Consider the following 27,216-nt stretch of genomic DNA (forward strand, 5'->3'; position numbering starts at 1 on the left):
ATGCCGAAACAGACACTGACAACAAATGATTTTCTTTCTGAGACAGCACATATCAAAAAAAGTTCCCTTCTTTTACATGCTGATCCGGAAGCAACAACTTAATTAACACAAATAAATGGTTTGAAATAAACCTGTAAAGCCTCTGGGACGCCATAGTAAGAAGCATCACTCACATGAGAAATGGTTTGGGAAATCTCTCATCAGATTCCAAGACGATGAAAATATTGAGGATGAATTGGACCCCTACAGAAAAGTTAAACTTTGGTTAAAAATAATATCACTACCTGACTAATGTTGTAGCCTGCAACTGGTGGAAATGTGCATTTTTATTTTCCACCCTAAAACCCTGCAGTGTTTGATTATGTGAGGCGACCACTTGTTGCTTGTTGCCATCCTCCCTGGCAGTGGGTGTTTATAGGTTACAGGGATGATGGCCTGACAATACGTTTCTCTGTTGCTAATCTGCAGTAGCTCACAGTCCAGGATTGTGCCTCGACCTTCAGATGGTGCTGGTTAATCCCGTTAGCCCCAGGGAACCGCGCTGGCATACCCAGCAGACCTGTGCTGGCTGTGCCGCACTCTGGATCTCTACACCACCGGCATGCAGAACCACCTGTAGACACACAGGTAAGAAAAACAGGTCTGTTATCTTGTACACAGGGAAATACATCATTTAACATATAGATGACTTGAGTGGTAAAATTAATACCTGAGAGCTGAGATGAGTGTGATGAGTGAGTGAGATGAGTGTTTGACCATCTTGGTTTAGAGACAGTGATTGAATTACGTTTTTTTTAGAGCAGAAATGTTGATGTTATTATGGTTATATAGTACATAGAAGTATATACAGTATACAGTAGAGGCTTGCATAAATTTGAACAAATAATTCCCTAATTCTTAATCGACAGTCTATCAACAACCAATAGATGAATTATATCTTTAGAATGTCTTTCTTTTTGCTTTTTCTGATTGATGAACTTGCTTTTTTGATGTCTGAATATGATCTAATCTGATGAGGAGGACATACAGTACGTTAAGAGTTGATCCAGGTCTTTAAGCAGCGAGCAGCGCTGTAGATTAGTTGGGGGGCAGCACTGCACTATTTAATCCAATGTTACAAAGTTGAGATTAGGCCTTGGAGAAGCCCATCTGATCTCTGCTGATTGGGACACTGTGTCAAGAATCACGCTGGGATCACAACAACAGCCCAAGCAGCTTTGTTAATAAGCCTTGTTTGGGGATTTTCCATGAACGGATTCCTAATAGATAACCACTCCCACGGTTAAAAAAATGTGACAACTATGAGAAATTTGGAGAAGATTTATCTAAAATAAACATTTTGCTGCAAGATGTGTAAAAATCTAGTTTGAATCCAGGAATAAGGCAGTGAATTATTGGAAAGAATGACTGAAAAGCACATTTATGCTTTACTTTTGAACCTGGAACACTGTGACATTTTAGGTTTGTTATGTAAATTAATTTTGATGTTGTTTCAGTTTTTCTTTATTGGTTGCTTATCTGCTTTTCTGGTTTCATTATGGTCATATTAGAGCTATTGAGATTGATATCCCCTTGACTTAGGACACTCAGTAGATCTGTAATATAAGCCTTAAGTGTCACCCCGGGGAAGTCTTTGGTGATGACATTTAAAATCTTTTATCAGTTTTTTGTGCCCAAATACTATGATCCTATAGTATGCCAACAAGCAATGCAAAAAAGGTATATTGTACCTTTTATTTGCACCGAAAGAAAGTACTGTTTGATATATGAAATTGTGATTATGGGTTATAGTCCAAACTACTTTCTGACATTTAGAAATAATCACTCTGTTTGTCATGACAGCTAAGAAAAGCTGTCCTGTTTGTCCTCAGCCTGTCTCCTGTGGTCAGTTAGCGGGACGTCTTGCAGGTTCAGTGGCTCTTTGCCCCGTTGCTAACGTGGATTATCTCAACAAGGCTGATAAACTGTCACTGTGGATAATACGCAAATTTGAGATTAAGACAGACAAGGGGCTCTCCAGCTGGCTCTGTAAATCTCTGTCTTGAATCAGTGTGCTGGCCTGTAACATTTCCTCTACAGTACCTGTCTATTTGTGACTGATTTCTCCCCTGGCTAACTGATTTAACCCTTTGTCACCTGTGGAGGCTGTTGGTAAAAGCAGCTTTTGGTGCACTGCTGCCTGACTCTCCTCTGGCTTTTGACTGCTGTGCAGGTTCCTGATTTACTTCCTCTCTGAGTTCATTGGTAGATTCACACATCTACTTTAGACTCTGAATCACATCCCTGGCACCACGTACCACTGTAAATATTTGTAAAAGTCAGTTTTCAATTACGCCTCGGAAAAGAGACAGGCCAAAAGTGTCTCCTGAGATAAAAGCAGAAACGAGGCAGGTGAATGACAGTCATCAGACCTCATTAGCTCCAGTTGAGGGCTCTCTGTATGACAGATGAATTGGCTGCTTTAATGAGGACATGAGGAAAGAGTAACTGGGAATTATTATCAGTATCATCAACAATGTTTAATAATGGGCTTTTTTTAAAGAGGTTTACTGTGTGTGTGTGTGTGTTCAACAGGATGTTTAACTGGGTGGTGAAAGTGGTCCCCCAACCCCCTGAAGTTCCCGGGACAGAAGAAGATGGCCAGGCCCCTGCTGCTGTACGACATACACACACACACACACACACACACACACACAGACACACACACACACACACACACACAAAACTAATTTGTTACCACTCATATTGATGCTAACACTTGCACACTTGTGTTACTTACTTAATGTACTACTTCTCTGTGTCTCTCTGACCTTACAGGACCTCTCCAAAAACAAAGGAGGTGAGGATTATTACTTGTGTCATGGTATTCAGTTTGCACCTGTAAACATGTGTACACATAGATTTGTTCATAGTGAGTTGTCTACTCATTGTGTTATTTCTTGTTTTTAACTTTAACACTCTCACAGCGAAGAATCCTGCACTGAAAAACACAGAGGAGGGTTCAGACGACAGGTAAACCTCCACCAGCAGCGGTTTGACCTGTATATGAATGTGTGTGTAGATGTATTGAGATCTTATGTTCTTTCATTACCCCTACAGCCAGGGCCAGGCTGGAGTAATAGGTTGGCTGTCTAATGGGTTCGTCAATGCCCTGCCACAGCCCTCTGGCACCCCTGGACTCAGAAGATCCAACTCTGAGGCCAACGTGAGTGTATTGATGTCCACAAATAATACAATAAGTACAAAAGAACTCTACAACTAGACACCCCAAATAAATAGAAATATTTGAGGATATATCAGGCTGATATTTGGCTTACGTTAAGTGTCAGGTACATGTCTGTGGCTGCATCCTGTCATCACACTGCACATTAATTCAAATATTTTGATGTCTTGATGAAATCAGGAAAAACACTATGACAACTCAGACAATCATGATAGCATTTAATTTTTTTAATCATTTTTTATAATATGTATATTTTTTATTTTTTAAATTGAGTGGAGGTAGTGGGATTTATAGCAGATAGAAGTAAACATAAATCAAACATTACATAATCAAAAGTCTTTCCAAGCAAAGATAAATGAATAAAATGTAGGAAAAAGTAATGATAACAGACAATACACATTTTTTTTTAAAGATTTCTGGATGATATTAATTTTGCACATGAATAGGAATACAAATGCTTCACATAACATAATAATAATAAATAAACTTTCTGTCCTATTAATTCTCCAAATGTCTTTTCACTTATTCTGATAACTATTCACAGTAACTGGATACTACAGTGTCATACGTTGGGTGATAGCATTTTGACAAAACTGTAGTGTGAAGCACACAGACTGGTCTAATGTGGAATGAAGCAACATTTGTTTAAGTGACACAGATGATTGGACTTTTATTCACAAAAATCAGGAAGGGAGGGAAGGAAACCAGGTTCATTTGTGGGGGAGTAACACATACTGCCTTGTTGAATAATAGATTTTGTTGACAGTTTTCCCCATCATGAAAGAGTACTAGTAGTAATGGGTCATCATACATTAAGGAGCAGCTGGTAGAGGAGTTCTCATTTATCAAACAATAATAGTATTATTGTAATTGTAAACAAGAGGGATAAGGACATACAGTATTAAGAGGAAGAGAGATTTGCCAGAGTAACAATCTATTCTGCCTTGTAGATGAAGCATTTTTTGCCTCTAAATTTTTCTCATCTGTTTCTTTTTTCTCTCTCTTTTCCATCCACCAGCCCGGAGAGGATGGAGAAAGGTAGAGTATGACTAGATAAATTTCACACAAAATATGCCATATCAAGAAGTAAATAAATAAAAGGTTGTTTCTCCCCAAGGTCTGGCGTGATAGGCTGGGTCGCTCAGAATCTGACCAAGGTGCTGCCTCAGCCTGATGACAAGTACAGAGAGACTAACGACGAAAATGAGGAACACACTGAGGTGAGACACAAGTTTGTAAACCAGACAACAACATCAACTACCACACAATACAACCTTAAACTCACTTGCCATCAAATTATTTGTCAGAAAATCAGAGCAAATGGATAAATATGACCAAGTGACTCAGTCAAGCAACACAAAATCTACGTCTCTGAACTGTGTGACACTTGACTCAAGCAACTTAATACTGACCCACGGGCTTATAAGACTAATCATGTGAAAGGATTTATCTACAGAGGGTTTATCCAGGTTAAACAGATCAATACATGATACACATGTACTGTAACAATGTCAGATGATTAATATCAAAGCATTTTGTTGATGTGTGGTTATAGTAAAATATACAAAATGGGACCTATACCAGCCTGTCACCACCTCTGTAGGGCCCTCATGTACCTGATGGCTGGAGAGTTGAAGACATACATTTTCTTAATAATTTCCTATTAAAAACGATTAACCATAAAGAATAAAACACAAAACTGAACACAATCTGTTGTCTGTTGGTTTGACTTTAAATGCATTTTTCTCTGCTGTTGTAGATTTATGATGTAGCAGCAATGCCAGGTAAGTTTCATCTTCATGTTTCTATGTTTTTCCTATTTACAAAGGCTGATGATTGAATAGATGATTCATTCAATTGATTTGAAAGTTTGAATGTATAAAACAGAGGAAATGTGCAAGTGTATACATGTGAATATCATATCTTTTGTGAGGAAGTAAGTTATGTTATATTAGAATACATTTAGATAAATTCCTTATTGATTGAGCTGTCTAATTGGTGTGTCTGTCTGTTCAGATTATGATCCCCTCCCTCACATCCCGGTGGTGGAGATGGTGTCAGAGGACGAGGTGTCAGAGGTAGAGACTCCAACCCCTCAGTTCCCTCCCAAGTGAGTACCTCTTACTACACATTCACAGTTAATCAAGCTGAACTTTACACCAACATATACCTAACAGCAGTTGACACATGATGGGTCCCTTTGCGTAAAGTGTCTATACAGACATATGATCTGCTGGACGCCCACCCTGATGGGGTACACACCTTGCTGCACTATCTGAAGCAAAGACATACACACACCAGTGCAGGTTGTTAAATGAAGCATTAACTTGTAACCTGACCTTTCTCCTTGTCTGCTGCAGCGTGGTGAACTGGATAAAGCAAATAATCCCTCAACCAGTTATACTGCCCCCTGGTGCCGTACCAATGGAACAACAGACCAAGTCCTCCCGCTCCTCTCTGGACAAAAGTACTCACACACCACACAAAGTCTCCATTTCACCAGGGACAGATTTTGATTTTGTTTGAGGGATACATGTTTAAATAGTGTTTCGTCTGTTTCTCTTCCCTGCAGTACTGTCTCCGCCACCTGAATCTCTCAGTGGAATCTCACTGGATACTGATAGTAAAGCCTCAGGGTATGTTTGGATCCCTCACTGTCCTTTTTAATGACAGAGAGTAACTCTTTCTTGCTACAGGATAAAATGACACTTACATGATCTCCATGGGTATAGGTAGCCCAGAACAGGCCTTTTTCACAGCAGACATTTTGACTTGTCATGGCAGGAAAAGCACAGGTGGAACTAATAATATTAACGATGACTCAATTTCATTAAAATGTCCCAGAGAGCAACACCAGTGAGCCGTCATGCACGATATCAGGACCGTGAACTGGCAAGGTAAATGGAATACAGTCAGGATTAATGCTATTAGTTACACCTGTGAATTTTCTTCTATGACATCTGCTCTGCATAAGGTCTATTGTTTGAAGCCTTTCAGGAGTGTCATGTACAGCAGGCTGCTGCTGGCCATGTACTGAACCCTGCATGAGTTATCTCTGCTTTGTCTCCATGAAACAGTATCTCTTCAATTTTCAACATATTAAAGCACAGTGTAACTAAAAATATTGGCTCCCTCATGGTCAAAGGCTAAAACATGCCTCAACATAATATTGCCCAGATGAGAATTAACTTGACAGAGGCGGATCCTGTCCTGTATGTCAGAAACCTGAGGCTCAACTTGGCCAGCAGAAGCAAACAGAGCTTCAGACATGAGTGTAATAACTGGCTTCATTTGTCATCCATCCATCTGTCATCTTACTACAGTACATGGACAATGTAAATGACTGATTTCACTGATGTGTGATTTATATCATGCCTCGAAAGTGTGTAACAACTTAAGAATGTACAGTTAATTAGTTTGACTCTCCACAGTGTGGTTGGCTGGTTCGTGTCAGGACTGGGCTTGAAAATACCTCAGCCCGCCATTCAACCCAGAAATGATGACGTAAGTTTTTCCCTTTCTTCCCTTTTAACCTGTGCTTTATCTTTCATCATCTAATTTTTCTATATTCATATTTGTAGCAATTCAACATATAAAAGTGCCATTTCTTTTTTATTTCTACTCTCAGGGTACAGCTGAAGTTCTACAAAAAGGTGAGTTGAGGTTTTATTCACTTACTTATACTTTCCTTTAGTTATAAAAAACCCTCTGCTCACCATTTTCTTACCAATACCGGTGTCCTTGAATGCCACAGTTCACAGTTCAATCAAGTGGATCTGCAGTCTATCACATATTCTAAGTCACTAGAGAATAATGTCCTCAACTAGCAGAAAACATCTCTTTAACAACATGGGGTGTTGCAAGTTGAGCACTAATGCTGAAGAAAAAAAAACATTTTACCTTTTGCACAGATGTCTTTTTGTCCCTCTCCTTTGGCCCTCACAAAAAAAACATTGTATATGTGTTTTCTGTTGAAGCACCCTCTTGTTTTTGCCCCCCTAGTTTTTGAAGAGGTGTTTTGGTCGGACGGTCGGAGCCTAACTCAGTACCTCTTCTCCTTCTGTTTCAGGGGGGAAGGCGCTGCGAGCCCCTTAAACAGCAGGAGGAGACGACTGGGGGACGCTCTGATTCTCACAGACAGACAGACAGACAGACAGATACCAATTAACATATTGTACTGTTGACAGAGATACAGGTGCTGTACAATGAGGAGCTCAGTACAGACATTAGGCAGCTGTCAAATACTACAAGAATATAGAGATATATTCAACTCACCTTACTGTATTCAATACAGTTTCATATGAATGTATTACATCTTTGTATATGTGCACAGTTTGAGATACTTTAAAACATGTGTACTGTATTATATTTAGCATAATTAGACGTGTTTTGTCTTCAGAACTATGGATCTTTGTGATTTTGCACATTTTCTGTTTGACACAGAAACATTTAGTGTTTGCCATTCATTTGAAATCGCTGTAGATTTCATGCACAAAGGATTGCAGACAGGACATGTTTCTGTGTCTTTATTATGTTTGAACCTATGGCAATGTATGCTATGCATTCATGTTGCCATTTTCATATCTGGAAAAAGAGCAATAGGAGATAAAGTCATAAATTAACATACAAACATGGTTCTGTCCTTTTCCACTTAACTGACAGAAGTCTGGAAACAATAATTAAATGGCAGCTATGCATATTTAATATTGTGGATAGTATAAATTATATCTATATTTATACTTGACAATTAAAGAAAAGTGTCATAATAGTTTATTTTTCATGTGTAAATCTACTAATTGTTGTGCTCAAAGCAAGTTCAGTGTGAGTCTTGACCATGTTACCATACATGTAAGCTTTTCCAAAGGTTTTATTGAGGTTGCACAACACAAACATAACAAGTACTGCATGCAGTGTAAGGTCTGCTTTGATCCACTTGATCTATGTCTACGGCCTTGAACTGTGAAATGTGGCATGCTGTTGTTGTTTCAGCGGGTTTGACTTGATTTGAGAGAACCATATTTTGACTGTCATGCAGAGAAGGTAGTAAAACACATCAATAAGGTAACATGCTGTGATGCAAGGATACTGAAGGAATAATAAAGATTCAGTGTGTGAAATGATTCATGTGGTGGTTTTGTCTGACAGCATCTCTCCACAGCACCTTCCTCACCAGCTCACAGTGAATTAAACACAGATAGCCGTAGTCTACATTTTGCTTGTCACACAAACATCTCTCACAATCTTTCAAGTAACATTGCCTCAAAAATCCCCTTCCACTTCCTGGAGGTAGAATCATTAAGACCTTTTACATAAGTAAACGTAGCAAAACCATAATCTAAAAGTTCTCATTTACAAGTAAAATTCTTGCATTCAAAATTTCATTCAAGTAAAAGTATCAAAAGTAAAACCAGTCAATCAGAACTGTGAGTGATTTATTATACATTACATTATTATTACAATGCATGAATTTGTAAGAAGCATTACACTGTTGTAGCTGATCAAAGAGGACCTAATTTTAACTTCTGCATACACTGTTTGATAGTTTAATATATAACAATGCATCATATTTTATAACATGGGCAAATATTTTATATGTAAAATATTAATTGGCATCTAATTATAGCTGTCAAATAAATATAGTGGAGCAAAAAAGCGTTTGCAGATGTATAAAGTAGCAGAAAATTAAAATAAAGTACAAGTACCTCAGAACTGCACTTACTGTAAGTAGGCTACATTACTAGCCTACTTACACCACCACCATGTTTGATCATGCCACCATAGTTGAATTAAATCCACATGGGCCCATGTCAACCTGACCTCTTACAAAAAATGACCCTTGTCACCCTCTCGTAGCTTCATCCAAACTCAAACCTGACATGGTACTAGAAGACGTGGAGTCAGACAACGAGGGGCAGCAGAAATGTGACTATCAGTCCGAAGCTGAAGCACCATCCACGTCTTGGGCTCCACCGTCACCTGCAGCACACCAGCAACAGGAAGTGACACAGCAGACACAGACCAATTCACTGCAAGTAGCATCCATGCAGTCTCAAGAACCAGTAACATTAGAGAGCACGACAAAAATATCTCAGGAAGATGCTGAGACCCAGACGGGCCGCTGGACGCCGTTTATTGAAAGCATCAAGAGGGAGGCTGAAGACGTGGCTTTGGCCACCATGGAGGAACGGTAATGGTGCTTGAGATTCTCAGACCTGCAGCCTTAACGATTTTTTATCAAATAATAATCAAATTAATTACAGGTTAATTAAGAGTTAAGTGAAAATTAATTAAGAGTTTACTGAATGGATATGAATAAATAAGTCTAAAGTAGTACTGACTCTGATCAATAGCTTCTCCAGTTGCCATGGAGCCAAACTGAGCTTGATGCTTTCCAGTTCAAAATGCTTAAATGGGATTTTTAAATCCTCTGTCCTTATATTTAAGATATGCAAAAGATCTGACATCTCCTATCATCATCAATTACATCCATGCAAGTTCTCTTAAAGAATAAAGAGAATAAACGTCAGTGTTTGTACAACCTGTTGCTTGTTGTTTCAGCCTCTCTGCAAAGGATTTTCTTCCTATATGTCCTCATAGTTTCCATCTAGTAGGTTCAGGTCGAAAAATTCTGAAGCTTCCCTTCAAGTGGCTGAAGCAATTGCCAGATATGTAATACACACATTGACAAGGCTCAACCAAACTGGTTTAGAGCATCTGAAGTTTCAGAAATCAGAAAAATTATATCATATGCATCATATCATATCAGTGCACCCTGCATCTCTCCAGCCTGCTGCAGGAGCGTCTGGAGATGGCACGTATGGCTGAGGAGGTGGCCAGGCAGACAGCTGAGATGGCCATTAGACAGATGGCCATTGAGGGACAGTCCCTCAAACTCTCACTGGGGAGTCAAGAACTGCTGGAGGAGCCTGAAGAAGAGTAAGATGTTGTGCTTGAGAGCTGTGTGACAGAGACTTAGAGGGAGCAAGTGTACATGTGTGGCAATGTGTTGGCAATGGGAGCATCCTTGTGAAGTGTGTGACTCTGTGTGTTCACTATGAGCAGGCTGCCGGTGTCACAAGAGGAGAGCGAGGTGGAGTTCAGCAAAGTCACAGGGTAAGAACACAAATATGGAGGCTTCTCAGTTCTTAACTTCCTTTAAATCTGTTGTAGGACCCTCAACCCACTTACCTAGAATCATAACAAATCATCCTCTCCCTTAAGACCAGCTGTAGATGCACTTGAGCTGTGTCTATTAGATAAGAGTGTTTATAGCATTGATTTTTATAAAGCCCTTACATACCTGCAGTCCACACATACACACACACACACACGCATGCACACAGGTGTTTTCACTCATGCTGTCTGAGTAGACCTCTCCTCTGGACTGTGTGGGAAGGTGCACTCTGGGCCCTTCTGTGAGGACAAGACAAATTACTCTGTTATCGTTTTGTGACATTTGTGGCACAGCTCCAACTAGGCCCAGTTTGCACCTCTGATGTAATACCATACATTCCAGTCACAGAGCTGAGCATCTGTTTCACTACAAAAGAAATAACCAGAAATCTTTGAAAAACACACAAGGTCATTGAACAAAACTTACTGCTGCTCTGAAAATATTTCCAGAATCCTAAAAGTCTCCTCTGCAGGATGAAAAAATGTTGTTTGCTGCAAACTGTTCACTGATTAAAAAAAAGACTTTTAAACCATTTGCAAAGTTTGCAAACACTGTACACAATTGTATTACTTTTTTTATTATCAGTCACATTTGTCTATATTAATACTACTAGTTTCTATTATTCTATATTTTCATACAAAATGTTATCACTAATATTTTTTTTGTCATTACCAGCATAGGATAGGAAATACAGTCACAATTTGTAACATGGATTTGACATGGAAAAAAAATGCAGTAGACAGAATATTTTTCAGAGTCTCAGAGAAGAGTCTTTGAATTTTCTGGAAATATTCAGATCAGCACAACTTTTGTCTTCAGGAGCTTCAGGGAAATAAATGTTTAGCCCTGTGAGCCCTGTCAAATGCAAAGGTAATACACGAGGGGCACATCCTGGGACTAAGCTCCATCCAGCCTTAATCTGATCAACCAGGGTTATTGAATTGTGTGTGTGTGTGTGTGTGTGTGTGTGTGTGTGTGTGGTCACCGTCTCCAGCAGCGAGAACTCATGTTGTTCCAGTTCCCAGCTCCTTCATTTGGCTGTCAGGTCTTGCTCTAAATCCCGTGGGCTCTCGTTATGTGATCTCTGCGCGCAGCATCACACTACCGTGCCATAGCAACCACAGCTTCCCTTGGAAACAGCCCCCCCTATCCACCCCCACCCCCCTCTCAACGGTTCCCCTGGTAACCGCGCGCACCTGCTGCTGCTGCTGCTGTCTCACATCTGAAGACACAGGAAAAATGATGATGGATGGAGACGCCATGGGATATTTTCCCAGTTGTTTTTCTAAAATTTCAAAGATCTCCTGATCTGGTTTGGATCTGGATCTGGACCCCGCAGTCGAGTTCGTGTCATTTGTCTCGTTGCTCATGGACGTTTTCTGAACCAATACGCATGCGAACATTGACAGAGAAAGTGAGTATCGTGTGAAATCGTCGTGTCGTGGTTAGGTAATGGACTAATACATACATATTCTATGAAATGAATAAGTTTTACCTATTACTTACTTACTTTATTACTGTCCTTATGTAAACAGATAGTTTGATAAACTTGCCTGTTAACAGGTGGTTACCAAGTCACTCATTTTATGTTAACAACAGAGAGAAATACTTAAAGTCAGCCTCCACTCAAAAATATGTTTTTCTCCTTGTTTTTTAGCTGGATGTTTGAGCTTCATTGTACAGACTGACGTATATGCGTATATTCATCTACTGAAAGTGGAAAGTTTCTCTGTGTTCATTGAAAATCTGATTTCAAAGGGTGGGCCTATGAGCAGGATTTGCGACATCAAAACTAGTTTTGAAGCCAATGCTGGTCCAATATTCAACTTCCACAAGTGTGATGTGGAAACTTCAGTCTTTGAGTCTCCAGTGCATAAACACTGCGAATGGACTTTACAGTGAAGTAGGAGACATCTTGTGTCCAGCAGTTTAACTTTTGAAATTAAATAAATTTGCATATTCATAATGAGGGAGAAGGAGTAAATGTCATTTTAAGGATTTTTAAGGAGGTAATTGAACTTTTTTTGTGTATCAGATATAAATTATTGAAGTGGCTAAAATTGGGCAAAGGTAATGATGCCACATTTTCCAGCATCAAGTGAAAAAGTGTGACAGTTTCATGTGGTTTGTTTTTTGTAGTTCAGTGAGATTTTTTTGTAGCTTATTCACTTAGGAATATGTGAGGAGAGAGTCTTTTAAACTACCCAGACACACATTTCATATCATAGAAATAACCATAAATTCAGTCTAGAAAACGTCAATGTTTCCACATTTCCACATAGAGTAAACCACTGTAATATGTTGTACTTTAATGTCCTTCAGATTTAAGCTTAACCTGTACAAACAGAGCCAAATCATCATTTATAATATGTGCAAACATGATTTGATGAACCTACATAGACACTAATGTAATATGACTGACCAGCTCAAAAAGGTGTTAGCAGATGACATCATCAGGTCAAGTTTTGAAACTGCTTTGATTTCCTGTTTAGGAAAATGACCAACTGTGCTTGTACATATTGACTTTACTCACTAAAATTGCTGGAAGAGTACAATGTAAAGTCTGTTTTAGCATAGGTATTTCCTAGATATACCAGAATATCCATTCTAATTGTAGTACCCTTTTAATTATACTAAATACAACCCACAGTCAACCAATGGATCAAGTTGTGTGCCACCTGAACAGTGTGTTAAATGTGCCCCCCCTTTACACTGCCAGCCAGCTTGATACATGACTTATTCAATTATTTTAACCCTTGTCTTGTCCTGCAGAAAAGAGGAGAGCGTTTCTGAGGAGGAACAGAAGGAAGAGACTGAGGAACCCACCATTAGCGAACCAGGTAGAGAGCAATTTATCCAGACAGAATCCAGACAACCACCACTATACATACTGCAGTCCCTTTAGCTTATTCACCATAATATATTCTTGTAACATCTGTGACATCAACACCCTTCTAAAATAATTTATACAAATGCTTAAATCTCATTAAATCTAAAATAAAAATATCTAGAGCCACAGGAGGAAGCAGAGCCACGGCAGACATCCCCTTCTCCACCTCCAAGTCCTGAACCAGTGAAGACCTCTGAGCCGGATCCAGAGTCGGAGCCAGAGTCGGAGCCGGAGCCTGAGCCAGAGCCAGAGCCAGAGTCAGAGTCGGAGCCGGAGCCAGAGGAGGTGGACCCCGAACAACAACCAGAGACCCAGGAAGCCAAATCCGAAGCTGAGCCTGTAACTCAGCAGCCACAGAAAGCAAAGGAAGACAGTCAAGGCGCCAACAGTGACAAGACTGGTGAAAAAGTAATGTACACAGGAATTAACATGTACAAAGATTAATGTTTCACCTTATGTAATACATGTGACCTGACCTGGTTAATTTAACCTCCTGCATTGCCTGACCTTATTCATAAATATAAATGCTGTAATATCTCTTCATAATTAATTTTCTCAGAGCTTCTCTCTGTCTTTCACCAGTCCACATATGTTACATCTGTCCCCTATCTGGTGCTCATCATCACCACCCTGCCATTCATTCATTTGCTTTGTGTGTTGTGTAGGAGGAGGAAGCTACTGGGGAGGACTGTGGTGGTACGTATTATTCACTTACAGGACCAGTCAAAAGTTTAGACACGCCTTCCCATACACTTGAATGAGAAAGTGTGTCCACACTTTTGACTGTATTTTGCCTCTTTTTTCAATAAGATCTTTCTTATTTCAGATTCTACGTATGACTGTGGTTTGAGCTGTTGTACTAGTTAATTAGCCGTTTCATTGCTTCATGCCTGACTGACTGGTTGTCTTGTACTGAACTTACAAAGTGCTTAACTTACTGTTGTTTTACATGCTTGTTTACATACAGACAACCACCCTTATGTTCACTTTCATTACTGTACCTCTATGTCTGTTGCAGTACCTGTCTGACAGATTGTTACTGTACATGTCGCCTGGTGACTGTATGATGGTTATCTATCCTCTCATCTAGAAGCAGTTTGGCATTATTATTCTGACAGACTACATTGCTGTTTGACTATCTATTGTACCCATATCCCACCTTGCTTATATTCTGCCTGACTGTATATCACCTGTCTGTATGCCACCTGTCTCCTCTGTAGCTCCAGTCAGCTGTGATGCATTTAAGAGCTGCCTGATGCGCATTCCTCACACCTCCGAGTGCCTCGGAAACATCAACGCGTTCTTCAAAGAGAACGGCATCTCCCCTCCCAAATTACCCTCCATGCCTAAGCTACCCACCCAGCTCTCTGACGTTACCAAGCACATACCCTCCCTACCACCTGAACTACGCCAAGAGCTCTCTAATATCAGACTCACGCAGGTTCCCCGAAATATTGCCCAGACTCTGACTGAGCTTTTGCCCAGAGGCTCTGACGGTTCAGTCAGCCCGAGCCTGTCCAGCCTCTCTCAGAGCTTTTCAAACATCCCGCAGAAGCTCTCCCAGTTTCCCAGCCGAACGCAGCAGTACTTCCTCAACGTCCAGAACCGCCTCAACAGCCTTATGCCTCAAGATGCCTAAGAAACAACAACAACAGCAAAAACAGAAGCAAGACAAGAATCAGCAAGACTTAGAACTCAACCAGCTTGTCCGACACTCCCCTCTCCCTCCTCCTCACCATCCTCAGCTCCGGTCCCGCTCCCCGTCTCCATCCTCCCCCAATGGTAGCACCCTCGAGTTACCCAATGTGCCGTCCTACCCTCGCCTACCACCAATTGTCAGCCCCCCATCTAAGCAGCTCAACTCCCCATCCCGCCAGCTTTCGGGTCTCTCTAATCCGGCATTCTTCATTGAAGATGACTCAGACATTTCAGCAATAAGACCTGCAGGTGATTTTGCAGCAGTGGAAAGTTAATTGTCCTCCATCATTTAATAGAGTCGTTGTACATACCTGAACTCAGTCGTAATGTAGAAACAGTTGTCTCATGATATGTGGAATTAGAATAAACTAGCTCTAAAATTATATGAACAGATGATTGACACTAAACTTTATGTAAAAATAATAGATGAAGAAATTTGCAAGGAGTAAATAATTAAGTGAGTTCAGATGCCATTGCAAATGTGCTGACCGTGTGTTCAGAGTATGAACATGCTGATGATGGCTGTTTTGTGTTGTGGTAGTGGATTTTTGTATGTTTTTGTGTTACCTCATTCTTTTGTGTCTCAGATAAACTAGTTAGTTTGTTCAGTTGAGATTTGAAGCTATGCAGGTAAGAAATGGTAATAGTTATGGATAAAAAAGGAATACATGCACATTCTCAAATTGTACTACAGAGCCTCTGAAGCCCCGATAAATAATAAAATATCTATTAAATCAACCAGGAGCCTTTTTAACAAAAGACATTTTTTAAAATACTGACTCTTTTAAAATATTGACATTAGAGTTTATAACAAACCATCCATGATGCTCAAGAGGAAGCAGCATACAGACTGTTGACACATTTTGTCTTTAATGAAGAGGACAGAACTGTGTTAGTGTACCTTGAGCCAGATTAGCAAGACTGAATGGCTTGCCAGATGAGTAAACCAGTCCTCTCAGCTATAAGGTCACTCTTATACATGGCCTAATTCTTGAATTAACCCAATGTAGGTCCTGGTAATTCCCCTGTTGCGCTGTCCTGCCCTGCCTCTGCTTGTGTTTGTGACCTGCTTTGCCCCTTGCAGAACATTAAAGGTGCAATAAATCTCATTCAGCCTCACTGGATGTCAGAAAACAACTATTTGCTATGCAAGGATATAGTGGAGTAATGGCGACCTGAGCAGTGAATGAAGTCACACTCCCTCTGTGTGTGTTTTTATCTGAGCTTCTGTGTACTTTGTTTTGGTCCCTCCGTGTCCTCCACGTCTGTTTCCAAGATGGCGGCCACATCACAAACTTTCTCAAATTACAGCTAAACAGTACACTGAAATATGTTTCTGAAAACATTTGAGGCGAAAAATGGGCAATGCACAGAGTCTTGATCTGTATTTGATCAGCACTGCCTAGTTTGACAGTTTGGCAGATCTGACTTTCGTGAGTTGTCGGCTTTCTTTTTTTTTTCCAACTCTGAGTAAACAACACACGTTTGTTTTGGTCTGAGATGTTGGTGTTATAGTGTGACATCTAGTGGCTGAATGTCGTATATTGCAACTTTAAGCATGAGTGTGTTGTGATGTCTCATCATTTCAAGTTTACTTATAGTTACCTTGGTTATATTTGTCCCAATTTCATATTATTTGTGATGCTCTTCAAGAAATATTTTGTGCCTGCCAACCTCTACAGAGAGCTCAAGCCTCAGCCTCCGTCCAGCCGTCAATGTAGAGGATGTCGACTCAGACAATGAGAGAGCAGGGGAAGGAGGAGCAGAAGGAGGAGGAGGAGGAGGAGGGGAGGAGGAACAAAGTACAATCCCCCAAATCCTTACCCCCCAGGACCCCAAACTAACAACCCTCACTGTCCCTGTGACCCCTACAGGAGGTCGTCAGAGGTGAGAAATAGCAGCACAGGCCCCAAATTACATAAGGTCATTCACAGAATATGAAACACTTTACTTGTTAAATATGTAAACACACAACACTGGGTGAATTTGTATGCTGTCAAATGCATCTCTGTTGGTACATCATAAACAGGCTAATATATAGCACATTCAAATCATTTTGACAGGTTTTGGACTGTAGACGTGATGCAGACCCACAGTTTATCTGGGAGTGCCCTAAAATATGTTTAATCTTTTTTCTCTCCCCTCATGCTTTGTATCTACAGTAAAGGAGACAAAGAGTAAGGACACTGCATGGATTGTCTGAGTTGTAGTTGTCTCTGTTGTGCTGCGGTGTGCTTTTCATTTTCTTTCAACAGTGATTATCCCTTTTCTCCGGTGAAACTATGATAGATATATGCGACATGTGCATAGCTTATATGCATACATGGTAAAACATTTCATAACACAGAAATTGAAAGTAGAATAACTGGGATATAATTTGTCAAGGTACTAGCTTCTCTGTTGCAAGTAAAGCATTTTGATCCAAAATTAAATATTTATAGCTGACAAAGTCTAATTGCAATTACAAAACATTTGCTCATAAAATGTTAAGAATTTCAGTGACAGAATGTTATTAATTAATCAGCATTTATCATTATAATTTTTGAATGAAACACCTTTTCCCTCTGTTTGGTGCTGTTTGAAATGGCCTCTACTACATCTTGCTGCTGTACACTCTCTCCAGGGTTGATGGAGGCATCATGGTCGTCTATTGCAGTGTCCTGCAGAAACCACCATGTGTATACAGTAAAAGAGAGATTTTTTCTTTTCAATGAAGTCCCAAGGTTATGAAATCTTTTATGCACATAAAGGAAAATAAGAGCAGCCAGTATGACACACACAAACCAGCACATGGGGTTTTTGCAGGATGCACACAGTTTGTTATTTGGATCATTTGGAAAGACGTTGAGTGTTTCTTGTCTTGTGTTGTTTTGTTGTAATGTGTCCTGTGATTGTAATTGTGCACTAAAATGTGAGGGTTCTGTTCACTGTGGCATGATCCTTTGGTGCTTGTGGCTTCTGTATGGATGTTGGCATTATGAAAGTCAATAAACAGATGCATGATTCTCTCTCTCTCTTGGATTAACATTATGCTTTTCCTGACACACACACACACACACACACACACACACACACACACACACACACACACACACACACACACACACACACACACACACACACACACACACACACACACAACCCCTCCCCTCCTCCCCCTCTCCCTGTCCCTCTCCCTTAAACACACACACAAACACACACTTCTAACCCTGGTCTGAACATCCATGACAGTAGTGGAAGGAATCGTAGGACTATCTGGACAAAGATGTAAGATATCCAACCCTTACTAAATATTACGTCATCTAGTGTTCATCTGTCTCTTCATCCACACATTGTGCCATGGGTTGATATTCCAACCATCACCTGTATGGCTAGTCTTCACTCACTCACTAACCACTCATTAACCAGATCACATAGGATTTTAGTTTGAGCATCTGTGTCCGGCCATCCTAGACATCTCATTGAAACAGGCATTATAGTTTCATTTGCAAAAACAAAAAAAACCCCAAAACAAAACAAAAAACCCCCCAATAATCTAACTAATGCAGAATATCTCAAACCAATCTTGAACCAGTGATGTGTCTACTTAACTTAAACAGTAGGAGGCTGCAGTCTCAAAGTGAGGATGATGATGATGAAGCAAGCATCCCTGTCAGAGCCTGGCCCAGCCAGTCCAGCCTCCACAACACAGATGACGTGTGAGTACTGCACACACCCATACACACACCAAATGATGGATGTTCACAATGATAAAAAATACATGATTTAATATTATTTCTGCCTTTATTTCCAAGTTTGAGAGAACGTCCAGCATCTTCAGCCAGTCAGACCAGCACAGTGGTCAATGAGCGTCTGCAGGAGCTGGTCAGGATGTTTAAAGAGAGAACAGAGAAGGCCAAGGAGAAACTCATAGACCCTGACAGCTCTGATGAAGACAGCGTCATCCACTGTGAGTGAGAGACCCTCTCTATCTCCCACACACTGTCACTGAGATGACTTCTCAAAATGAATGACAAGTGACACAAGACAAAAATATACAAGCAGATTATGCTGTTGGGATAGTAGCAGCTGTTATAGTACATTTTATTTCCAGGTTAAAAGAGTCAGCCTTGTCCAGCCGGGAAAACGCACACTCCTTAAAGTCATACCCACTCCTCGGACTGTCCTATATTTACACAAAAAGCTTAATGAGTAACCTGAAACTGCCCACTAACAGTCACACACAGGTGAGTTGAAGCAGTAGTAGCTTCCCTCAGTTTCCACCCCTCCTTTATCCCCAAAGTTGTACAACCAGCATCCCTCATTTATCCCTTCAGTGTGTGCTGTGATCCCACAAAAACAACTCAGCATCATTTAGATGGAGATAATCTTGAGTTAAAAATCTTTTGACAAGCCTGTTTGCAGCTAAGTATCCTTCATAATATGGTAGCTTTAGTTGTAGAGAAGATATATAATGTGTGCATTTAACTCTACTTAGACATAAGCACAGAACAGATTATACAGTGGAAAAAGAGAAGTATAGTGTGCACAAAGTTGGACAAAGTTCGTTGAAGTTTGTTTTAATGAATAACAGAGGTTGTAAAATTTAGTGTGTGCACTACTTCTCTTTTTCCACATGTATTAGTCTTGCCTACATTCAGTCTGCCATAACTGTCAGACAGTAAGTAGTCAGCTACTGTAGTGTAGAAAGCACTTGTAGTTCTCTATTTGCATTTCCCATCAGAGAATCATACTTTTTATCAGAAGGGTTTGGTTTATACCCTACTAATGAAAAGTAAGGCTGTGCTGAGGTTCTCAGCACATTCTTTGTACAAGTAACATTTTTTTTGGTAGAAATCAACCAGGATTGCTGTTTTTGACTACTATAAAGGAATGCCTGCAAATTAAATTATTTGTGGCTCAAACAAGCCCTTAAAACGAGCATCAAACAGTTCTACATCAATCACTGCAAGCACAAACTACATCATTCATCTATAAGACTAATCTACCAAGACTCGCACCTTTGTGCTTTTTATAACTGTGAACTTTGCATCCTATCTTTCATCAGCTCCTCCTCAGGCACCTGCTCCTGGAGCTCAGCCAATGGATGGGCAAGAGAAGGAGGCACAGGCAGGTCCATCAGGAAGAGCAGGAGGATTAGACGGAGGGGAAGAGAGTGAGGCAGAGGAGAAGTCTAGCCGCTGCTGCAAGGTGAAAGTTCCTCGGTGGATAAGAGCCTGTATGCACTACCGCTTCCCTGCCAGCATCGACCCTTTCACCAGTGAGAACCCAGCCGATTACGCCGCCGCTGCCACCTACAGCACTGTACTGTACAGTAGAATCTTCTTTACTCCAGCTGCTTGGAAATGAATCAAGTTTGAGAGAACAAAAACAAAGCAATACAATTAGATGCAAAGACACAGTTATGTTTAAAAGGAGGAAAAATAGAGATCATCCGGAGAGATGGTTTAGTGATGTGAGGTTTGAGTAAAGGTGAATCTACTGTACTATCTTGTTAATATCACAAACACCTATCTCCTAATCGCCTGTCATTTACCCTTTTCTCTTCCCTTACTTTCACATTCTTAGGACTTTGTGAGCCAGTCCATTTTCTGTTGTTACCATGCTTCCTCCTGTAGCACAGAACCAAGCTCCAAATCATGCAAATTATGCTTGAGGGAATTGTCAGGCTTCTCTCCCAAACAATCTGTATTTAACAATGTATGATGGTAGTAGGTGTTTGCTTAGTGACTAATGCTCATTTGCTACTTTTGACATTAACTGACAACATTAGTGTGTAGAGTTAACAAGTTAACACTGAATGATTCCAGTTGCTCTTGACTTTCACTTTGCACTTCTGTCAAATCTCACTTCTTCTCCCTTCATCCTCTACACCTGTCTCTCTTTCCCCAGACCTAATGTATGTGCTGTGGATGTTTTTGGTCTCTTTGGCGTGGAACTGGAACGCATGGTTCATCCCAGTACGCTGGGCCTTCCCCTACCAGACTCCTGACAATATTTATTACTGGCTGCTGACTGACTACCTGTGTGACCTTATTTACATACTGGACCTCACCATCTTCCAGCCACGCCTGCAGTTTGTCCGCGGGGGGGACATAGTGGTGAGTGGGACACTGGAAGCTGTTACTGTAACTGAGCACCATCGAATGATAGATGATTACAGAAAGGTCCCAGTCTCACAGTTGCTGCTTGTAATACTGAACTCAGTTTCATCCCTACAACAGTTTCACAACACACTGAGGAAAAGAAATCTCTGTGTTAATCAACAGTCAATGTTGATTTTTACTATATATTAAGCCTATGATTTGCCCTTACGTAAAATGACTTGAGAGCTGGAAAATAGTGAGCTGAAATATGAAAAAATATTAAATTAAGAACAAAGGAATCAACATATAAGGATTGTTGTTCATATCCGCACTTGTTTTGTTCTCATTGCAGTGTGACAAAAAAGAGATGAGAAAGAATTACATGAAAACCAAACGCTTCAAAGTGAGTAATCAGAGTTGATTGAAAGTCTGTTTTATAAGATATTTTGCTTTTCTGTGCTTCAGCAAATCAAATCAATCAAACAACAAGCAATCCATCACTCAGAGTGAGGTTTTACCTTCCTATGTTTCAGTTTGATGTAGCCAGTCTTGTTCCCCTGGAGTTCTTCTATTTCAAAACTGGCATCAACCCTATGCTCCGCTTACCCAGGCTGCTGAAGGTGAGGCTCTCTCATAACATTTTAAACCATTTCCCCTTAAAACCTGTTAAGAAAACCAACAACTATCATAGTAGGGATACCTGGACTTTTTCAGAAATATTGGGGGTTAAATTTACTGAGCCACACACAACCACATGATACTGACAATATTAAATACAATATCAGTAAGTGTAGTAAAATTTTATTTCCAAAGCTTTGTATCCATTTAGGTCAATTAGGTATCATTTTTTTTAAATGTTGGATATCCTAATGTAAACCCAAACTCTACAAATATCGCTGTGTTCTCTATCAATTCCTCTCCAGATCAACTCCTTCTTCGAGTTCAACGAGCGTCTAGAGGCCATCTTGACCAAAGCCTACATCTACAGGTCAGCTGAAAACTGATGGTATCTTACTGTGTTGGCTACTGTCTGTCCTGCTCTTACTCCTCATTACACACTGGTACAATCCTGGCAGAACTCTTTAACCCCTATCTTCAGCAAACAGCATCAAGAGACAGAAAATGCCACACGATTGAACAAATACCTGGTTTTAGGTGATGACTTTATTCAGATGTATTGCTCTGTCACTCTCTGTCACTCAGGGTGATCCGCACCACCACCTATCTGCTTTACTGTCTCCACTGTAATGCCTGTCTCTACTACTGGGGCTCTGCCTTCATAGGACTGGGGTCCACCAAGTGGGTGTACAATGGCAAGGGCAACAGGTTGGTGGGATAAACACATACACACACACACACACACACACACATACAATTGTTTTGACCTGATCATCCTGCTCTGTGATATTTAACTGTGATATGAATTTATTTAGAATAACCTTTCATGGGTCATACAAACCATCTACTGTACATCTTCTTTGCTCATTTCTTTTTGCATCTTTTGACTTTATTTACCTTCTTTTTCTGTCTTCATCCAATGCCTGCCATCCTCCTCTCTGCCCAGTTACATCCGTTGTTACTACTTTGCGGTGAAGACCCTGATCACCATTGGGGGTCTACCAGATCCCACCACCCTGTTTGAGATAGTCTTCCAACTCATCAACTACTTTGTTGGAGTCTTTGCCTTCTCTATCATGATTGGGCAGGTGGGTGTAGAAATATAATGGAGACTTTACCTTATATGTTGGAATTAATTCACCATTCAAGAGTCTAGTGTCTTCAAGCAGCAAGGACACTAATATTTCATAGATCTTCTGTCTTTTGATTGGCTTAATTTGCTCATTTGTCTCTCAGATGCGAGATGTTGTAGGGGCAGCCACAGCAGGTCAGACTTACTACCGCACCTGTGTGGACAACACTATTAAATATATGTCCTCATATCACATCCCCAAAGATGTCCAGAACCGTGTCAAAACGTGGTACAACTACACTTGGCAATCACAAGGCATGCTGGGTAAGAGGAGCATAATGTGTACTGTTTATATATATTGTATATACTATGCATCTGAGCTTTTAGTTATACTTAAATTCTTACCTTCTGCCATCCAGATGAGCAGGAGCTGCTGACTCAGTTACCAGATAAGATGCGTCTAGACATTGCTATAGACGTCAATTACTCCATCGTCAGCAAAGTCCCTCTTTTCCAGGTAGGGATCCTTTAATAAAAACATGACAAGAATAACACAGTATATGTAATATAGTCTTCTAAAACCTATAATCTCATCTGAATGCAGAACCCAGTTGTGGTATACAGCTAGTGTACTTATGGAGATTAACCAGACATCAACAGAAACCATAGTTTTAGGAACACTTTTCTCTTTTTTTGTCCCTCCTCTTGACAGGGTTGTGACAGACAGATGATCTTTGACATGCTAAAAAGCCTACGCTCTGTTGTCTACCTGCCAGGAGATTATGTCTGCAAAAAGGTACATACTGTATCCACACTCGTCTGTGTTTTGTTTGTAAAAGACGACTGCATAGAGAAACTTGTGTGTGTTGTGGTGTTTGCTCAGGGTGAGGTTGGTCGGGAGATGTATATCATAAAGGCGGGGGAGGTGCAGGTGGTTGGAGGACCGGATGGAAAGACGGTTTTCGTCACTCTCAGAGCAGGTTCAGTCTTTGGAGAGATCAGGTAAAGATGTTTTAAAAGTGCTGAAAGACAAAATGCTTAAAAACTAAATTACATATTTTTCACAATTGAATAGAATTTCTTAACCCAGAGACACACTTAAAATAGCTACACAAAAAATCTGTGTAATTTTCAAACTTCAAAGTTTCTTACGCTTTTGCATGAAATTACAAAAAAATCTGATCTCATTTCTCCTCCTGAAATTGAAATTTTAACCCTTTTCAACCAAAGGATCAATCTCCTTTCTCTGATTGGCAGTTTGCTCTCAGTTGGCGGCGGTAACAGACGCACAGCGAATGTGATTGCTCATGGCTTTGCCAATCTCTTCATCCTGGACAAGAAAGACCTGAATGAGATCCTAGTCCACTACCCTGAGTCCAAGAAACTGCTCCGCAAGAAGGCCAGGTTAAACAAACACACGACCACAATTACTCTAGTGATCATTTATTCTCTTTGCTCTGTATGCTATCTGTCCTGTTGGGCTGCCTCCGACCTAAGATTTTCCTAGTCGACTAGTAGTCGTTACTTCAAGCCATCAGTCAACTAGTCATCACACGTTTATGATATGCATTTCATTTTTAAATATATATTTTTTGGGGCATCAGAAAATGGTTTTAGTTCCAGGGCTGAGAAAAATGTTATGAGTGACATTAACACTGTTCTACATTACAGAGAAATACAAAACCGTAATGATGAGCCTCTAAAATAGCCCTTCTGGCATTAGTGCTCTATGACTTGGAGAACAGCTGTGTCTGCTTGGATGTGATCACTATAGCGTTTTTAATTCTCATAAAAGTGCTCTCACCCACAGAAAAATGCTCACCAAGGGAAAGAAACCTGAGCCCAAAGAAGAGGCTAAGGAACAACCCCTGTTTCAGGCGGCTCCTGTCAAGCAAGAGACTCCCAAACTGCTCAGAGCGGCCCTGGAGATGAAAGAGAGATCCTCTGGACTTAAAGGAGGTCTAGCTAAAGTCAAACAGAAGACCAACAAGTCCAGTATCTCATTGCAGGTAAACTTACACAAAACCTGGTTTTGAGAAAACAAAAGTGTGTGAGTGAAAACAAAGAGGGTTATACATCTCCTCTCCTCTCCTCTCCTCTAGCCATCCATCTCCTCCCTCCCTCCTCCATCTCCCGCCTCCAGCTCCGCACCTGACAGAGAAGAGGACACGCCATCACCCATCTCAGCCAGCTCCACTATGTTTCGCTCCGCTTCCCGTTGCCGCAACAACAACAACAACTCTGCGATGCCTCACTCTGCATCACAATGCCACAGCGACACAGACGAAATGCTTGCCGTGGATCAAAGGGAGGAGGATGACAGTGAAGAGGAGGAGAAAGAGGGTGGGAAGAAGAAAGAAAAGCAGTTGTGATGATTCTTGAAATGTCAAGGCAAGGAGAGTGGGTGGAGAAAATAGGGAGTAAAGAAAGAGGGGTGAGGAAATAATAAACTTTGAGGACTTGTGTCTCTGCACTTGAATGTGGAAAAGAGGGAGATAAAAAGAGGAAGAAATAAGGCATAAAGAGAAAAAAATGGCAGTTGTGAGGACTGGATGATAATTCCTAAGAGGGGAGGCAGATAAATTAGAGTAAACAATATGGAATAAAGAAACAGCAGAGGAATAAACCATGCTGAGTCTATCTGCTAAAAAAGAACAGAATGATGGAATAAAAGACAAAGGAGGTTTTGTAAATGAACATGTACAAAAATGTCCTATTGTTAGCCTGATCACCTAAATTTGTGTGGGACAGCTTACAGTAATTGCAAAATATCAAAGTAGTACTGTATTCCATTCTGACCCATGATGCATTTACCCATTTTTCACAGTACAGCCTTAAAGATCACTATGGAAGGTATGCCATGCAGTTGCAATTTACCGATGAACTCTAAAAGCTGCAGGAAGTCATCTTTTGTGTCAGATATGATTTACATAACACACACTTTTGCAGGATGAGCCGTATCTTAAATTACAACTACTGCACCTTGTGGGCGTCCATGTTTTCTCCCTGGTTTTTCAAGCATGACTACAGTAAAGTATAGAGGTCATGATTTCATTATCCCACCGCTTTGCATTCTCCTTTTAACCTCAACGCATCTTTATTAATGTCATTATTAGCTCAACTAACATGGGAACAAGCCATTTCTCATCTGGTTACCTCTTCAGGATTTAAATTCACTTTGTTACTGTCTGCTTGAATCTGAACTCAGTATAGCTACTGTATGATGAGTGAATTCGGCATTGGATGGCATAGCTAAGCCATAACAGGTAACTCAGATAAGTAATTTCTACACAACTGAACTTCCTGTCTTTGTCTTGTCTATGTTTTTGCTGTTGTTGAATACTGAATGTTTACAGATTCTTTTGTAAACTTGAAAGTACAGTTTGCCTTAAGTTTTTGTCATTTACTTTTGTGTTGTGTTGGTGTGTGTAGCTTGCACTGCTTTTACAAGTTTGTCTAAAAAAATTGTATGGACCTAGTAAAGCTGTATTTAAGGTTATACAGTATATGAATATAAACAATATTGTCATCTATGTTGTCATCGTAAGGTGTGTTACAAATATATGTGTGACAGGTCAATGTTAGGTCATCCAAGGTTACCTGATATAGATTTTTAGTCCATCTTTGACTGTCATAACTTGAAGCATAGCAAGCTTGAACATCATTTAGCCTCTTATTACCTCAACTCTGGGTTTTACATGATAATGCATATATCTCATCTCAAAGCAATCAATATATCACTAATCACGAAACATAAAAATATAGCCATCAATACGTCGACTACCATTGTTTTACACATTTTACAAGTACAGTAAATATATTTATATTCTTTTATGTTTGTTTTGCACAATAATGTAAATACATTTGTTTTTTGGAATTTAGATTATATCCATTTTCATTTTCTCAGCAATGTAAAATCCCTGTACCGCTCTGCAGTGTCATGACATGTACATTCATTTTAGAAATGCTTAATGTTTAATTTGTGCTGTGATTGTGTTTAACTCAGTAATGATGTGAGAATTGTCTTTTATGTATAGATGATTTAATAATTAATACAGCCACAGAAGATGTGCTCTTTAACCAGCTAACCAAACTGCCAGACAATCTGTAGAAAGAAATATCAATGTTGTTTCTCCTGTATGTGTATGTGTGTGTGTGTGTGTGTGTGTGTGTGTGTGGAGTGAGTTGAGAGATGATTGTACATAATGGACTCTAAATAAATGTGTTTGTATAATAATGCCCTTAAACTCAGTTTTGTCACTGATGTAGCCCTGTCTTCTGTGCTTTTTGTTTAAATAAATGACTGTTTTCAGCCTGACTTTTATGTCTGACTAACGATCACTCTTTAGAGTCAGAAACCCTGAGAAAACTTGACAGATTACTTCAACTGCAGAAGAGTAAGACAGAAACCAGGACAGCACATAAACAGGATGCGTGGGTTTGCAGTTAGTGTGT

The 27,216-nt window shown here is 40.1% G+C and overlaps 1 protein-coding gene across 1 annotated transcript; it reads left to right on the forward strand.

Annotated features, from left to right (window-relative positions):
- On the forward strand, positions 1-27,012 carry LOC122985855 (cyclic nucleotide-gated cation channel beta-1-like). The gene is given in 39 exon segments (XM_044356827.1): positions 1-627; positions 2,575-2,656; positions 2,818-2,839; positions 2,967-3,012; positions 3,100-3,205; positions 4,242-4,261; positions 4,341-4,443; positions 4,983-5,007; positions 5,240-5,333; positions 5,584-5,690; positions 5,796-5,859; positions 6,655-6,727; positions 6,852-6,876; positions 9,077-9,410; positions 10,010-10,159; positions 10,286-10,336; positions 13,170-13,237; positions 13,409-13,695; positions 13,953-13,983; positions 14,508-14,923; positions 14,925-15,234; positions 16,668-16,872; positions 17,148-17,162; positions 18,585-18,683; positions 18,780-18,934; positions 20,033-20,245; positions 20,878-21,086; positions 21,424-21,474; positions 21,605-21,691; positions 21,995-22,059; positions 22,275-22,397; positions 22,636-22,777; positions 22,926-23,085; positions 23,181-23,278; positions 23,474-23,557; positions 23,645-23,763; positions 24,019-24,165; positions 24,572-24,770; positions 24,864-27,012. Coding segments are annotated over 38 exon segments (4,854 nt in total). The 5' UTR covers positions 1-627; position 2,575; the 3' UTR covers positions 25,134-27,012.
- The last annotated feature ends 204 nt before the right edge of the window (positions 27,013-27,216 follow it).

Source organism: Thunnus albacares, chromosome 7, assembly GCF_914725855.1.
Source record: "Thunnus albacares chromosome 7, fThuAlb1.1, whole genome shotgun sequence".
Lineage (NCBI taxonomy): Eukaryota > Metazoa > Chordata > Actinopteri > Scombriformes > Scombridae > Thunnus > Thunnus albacares.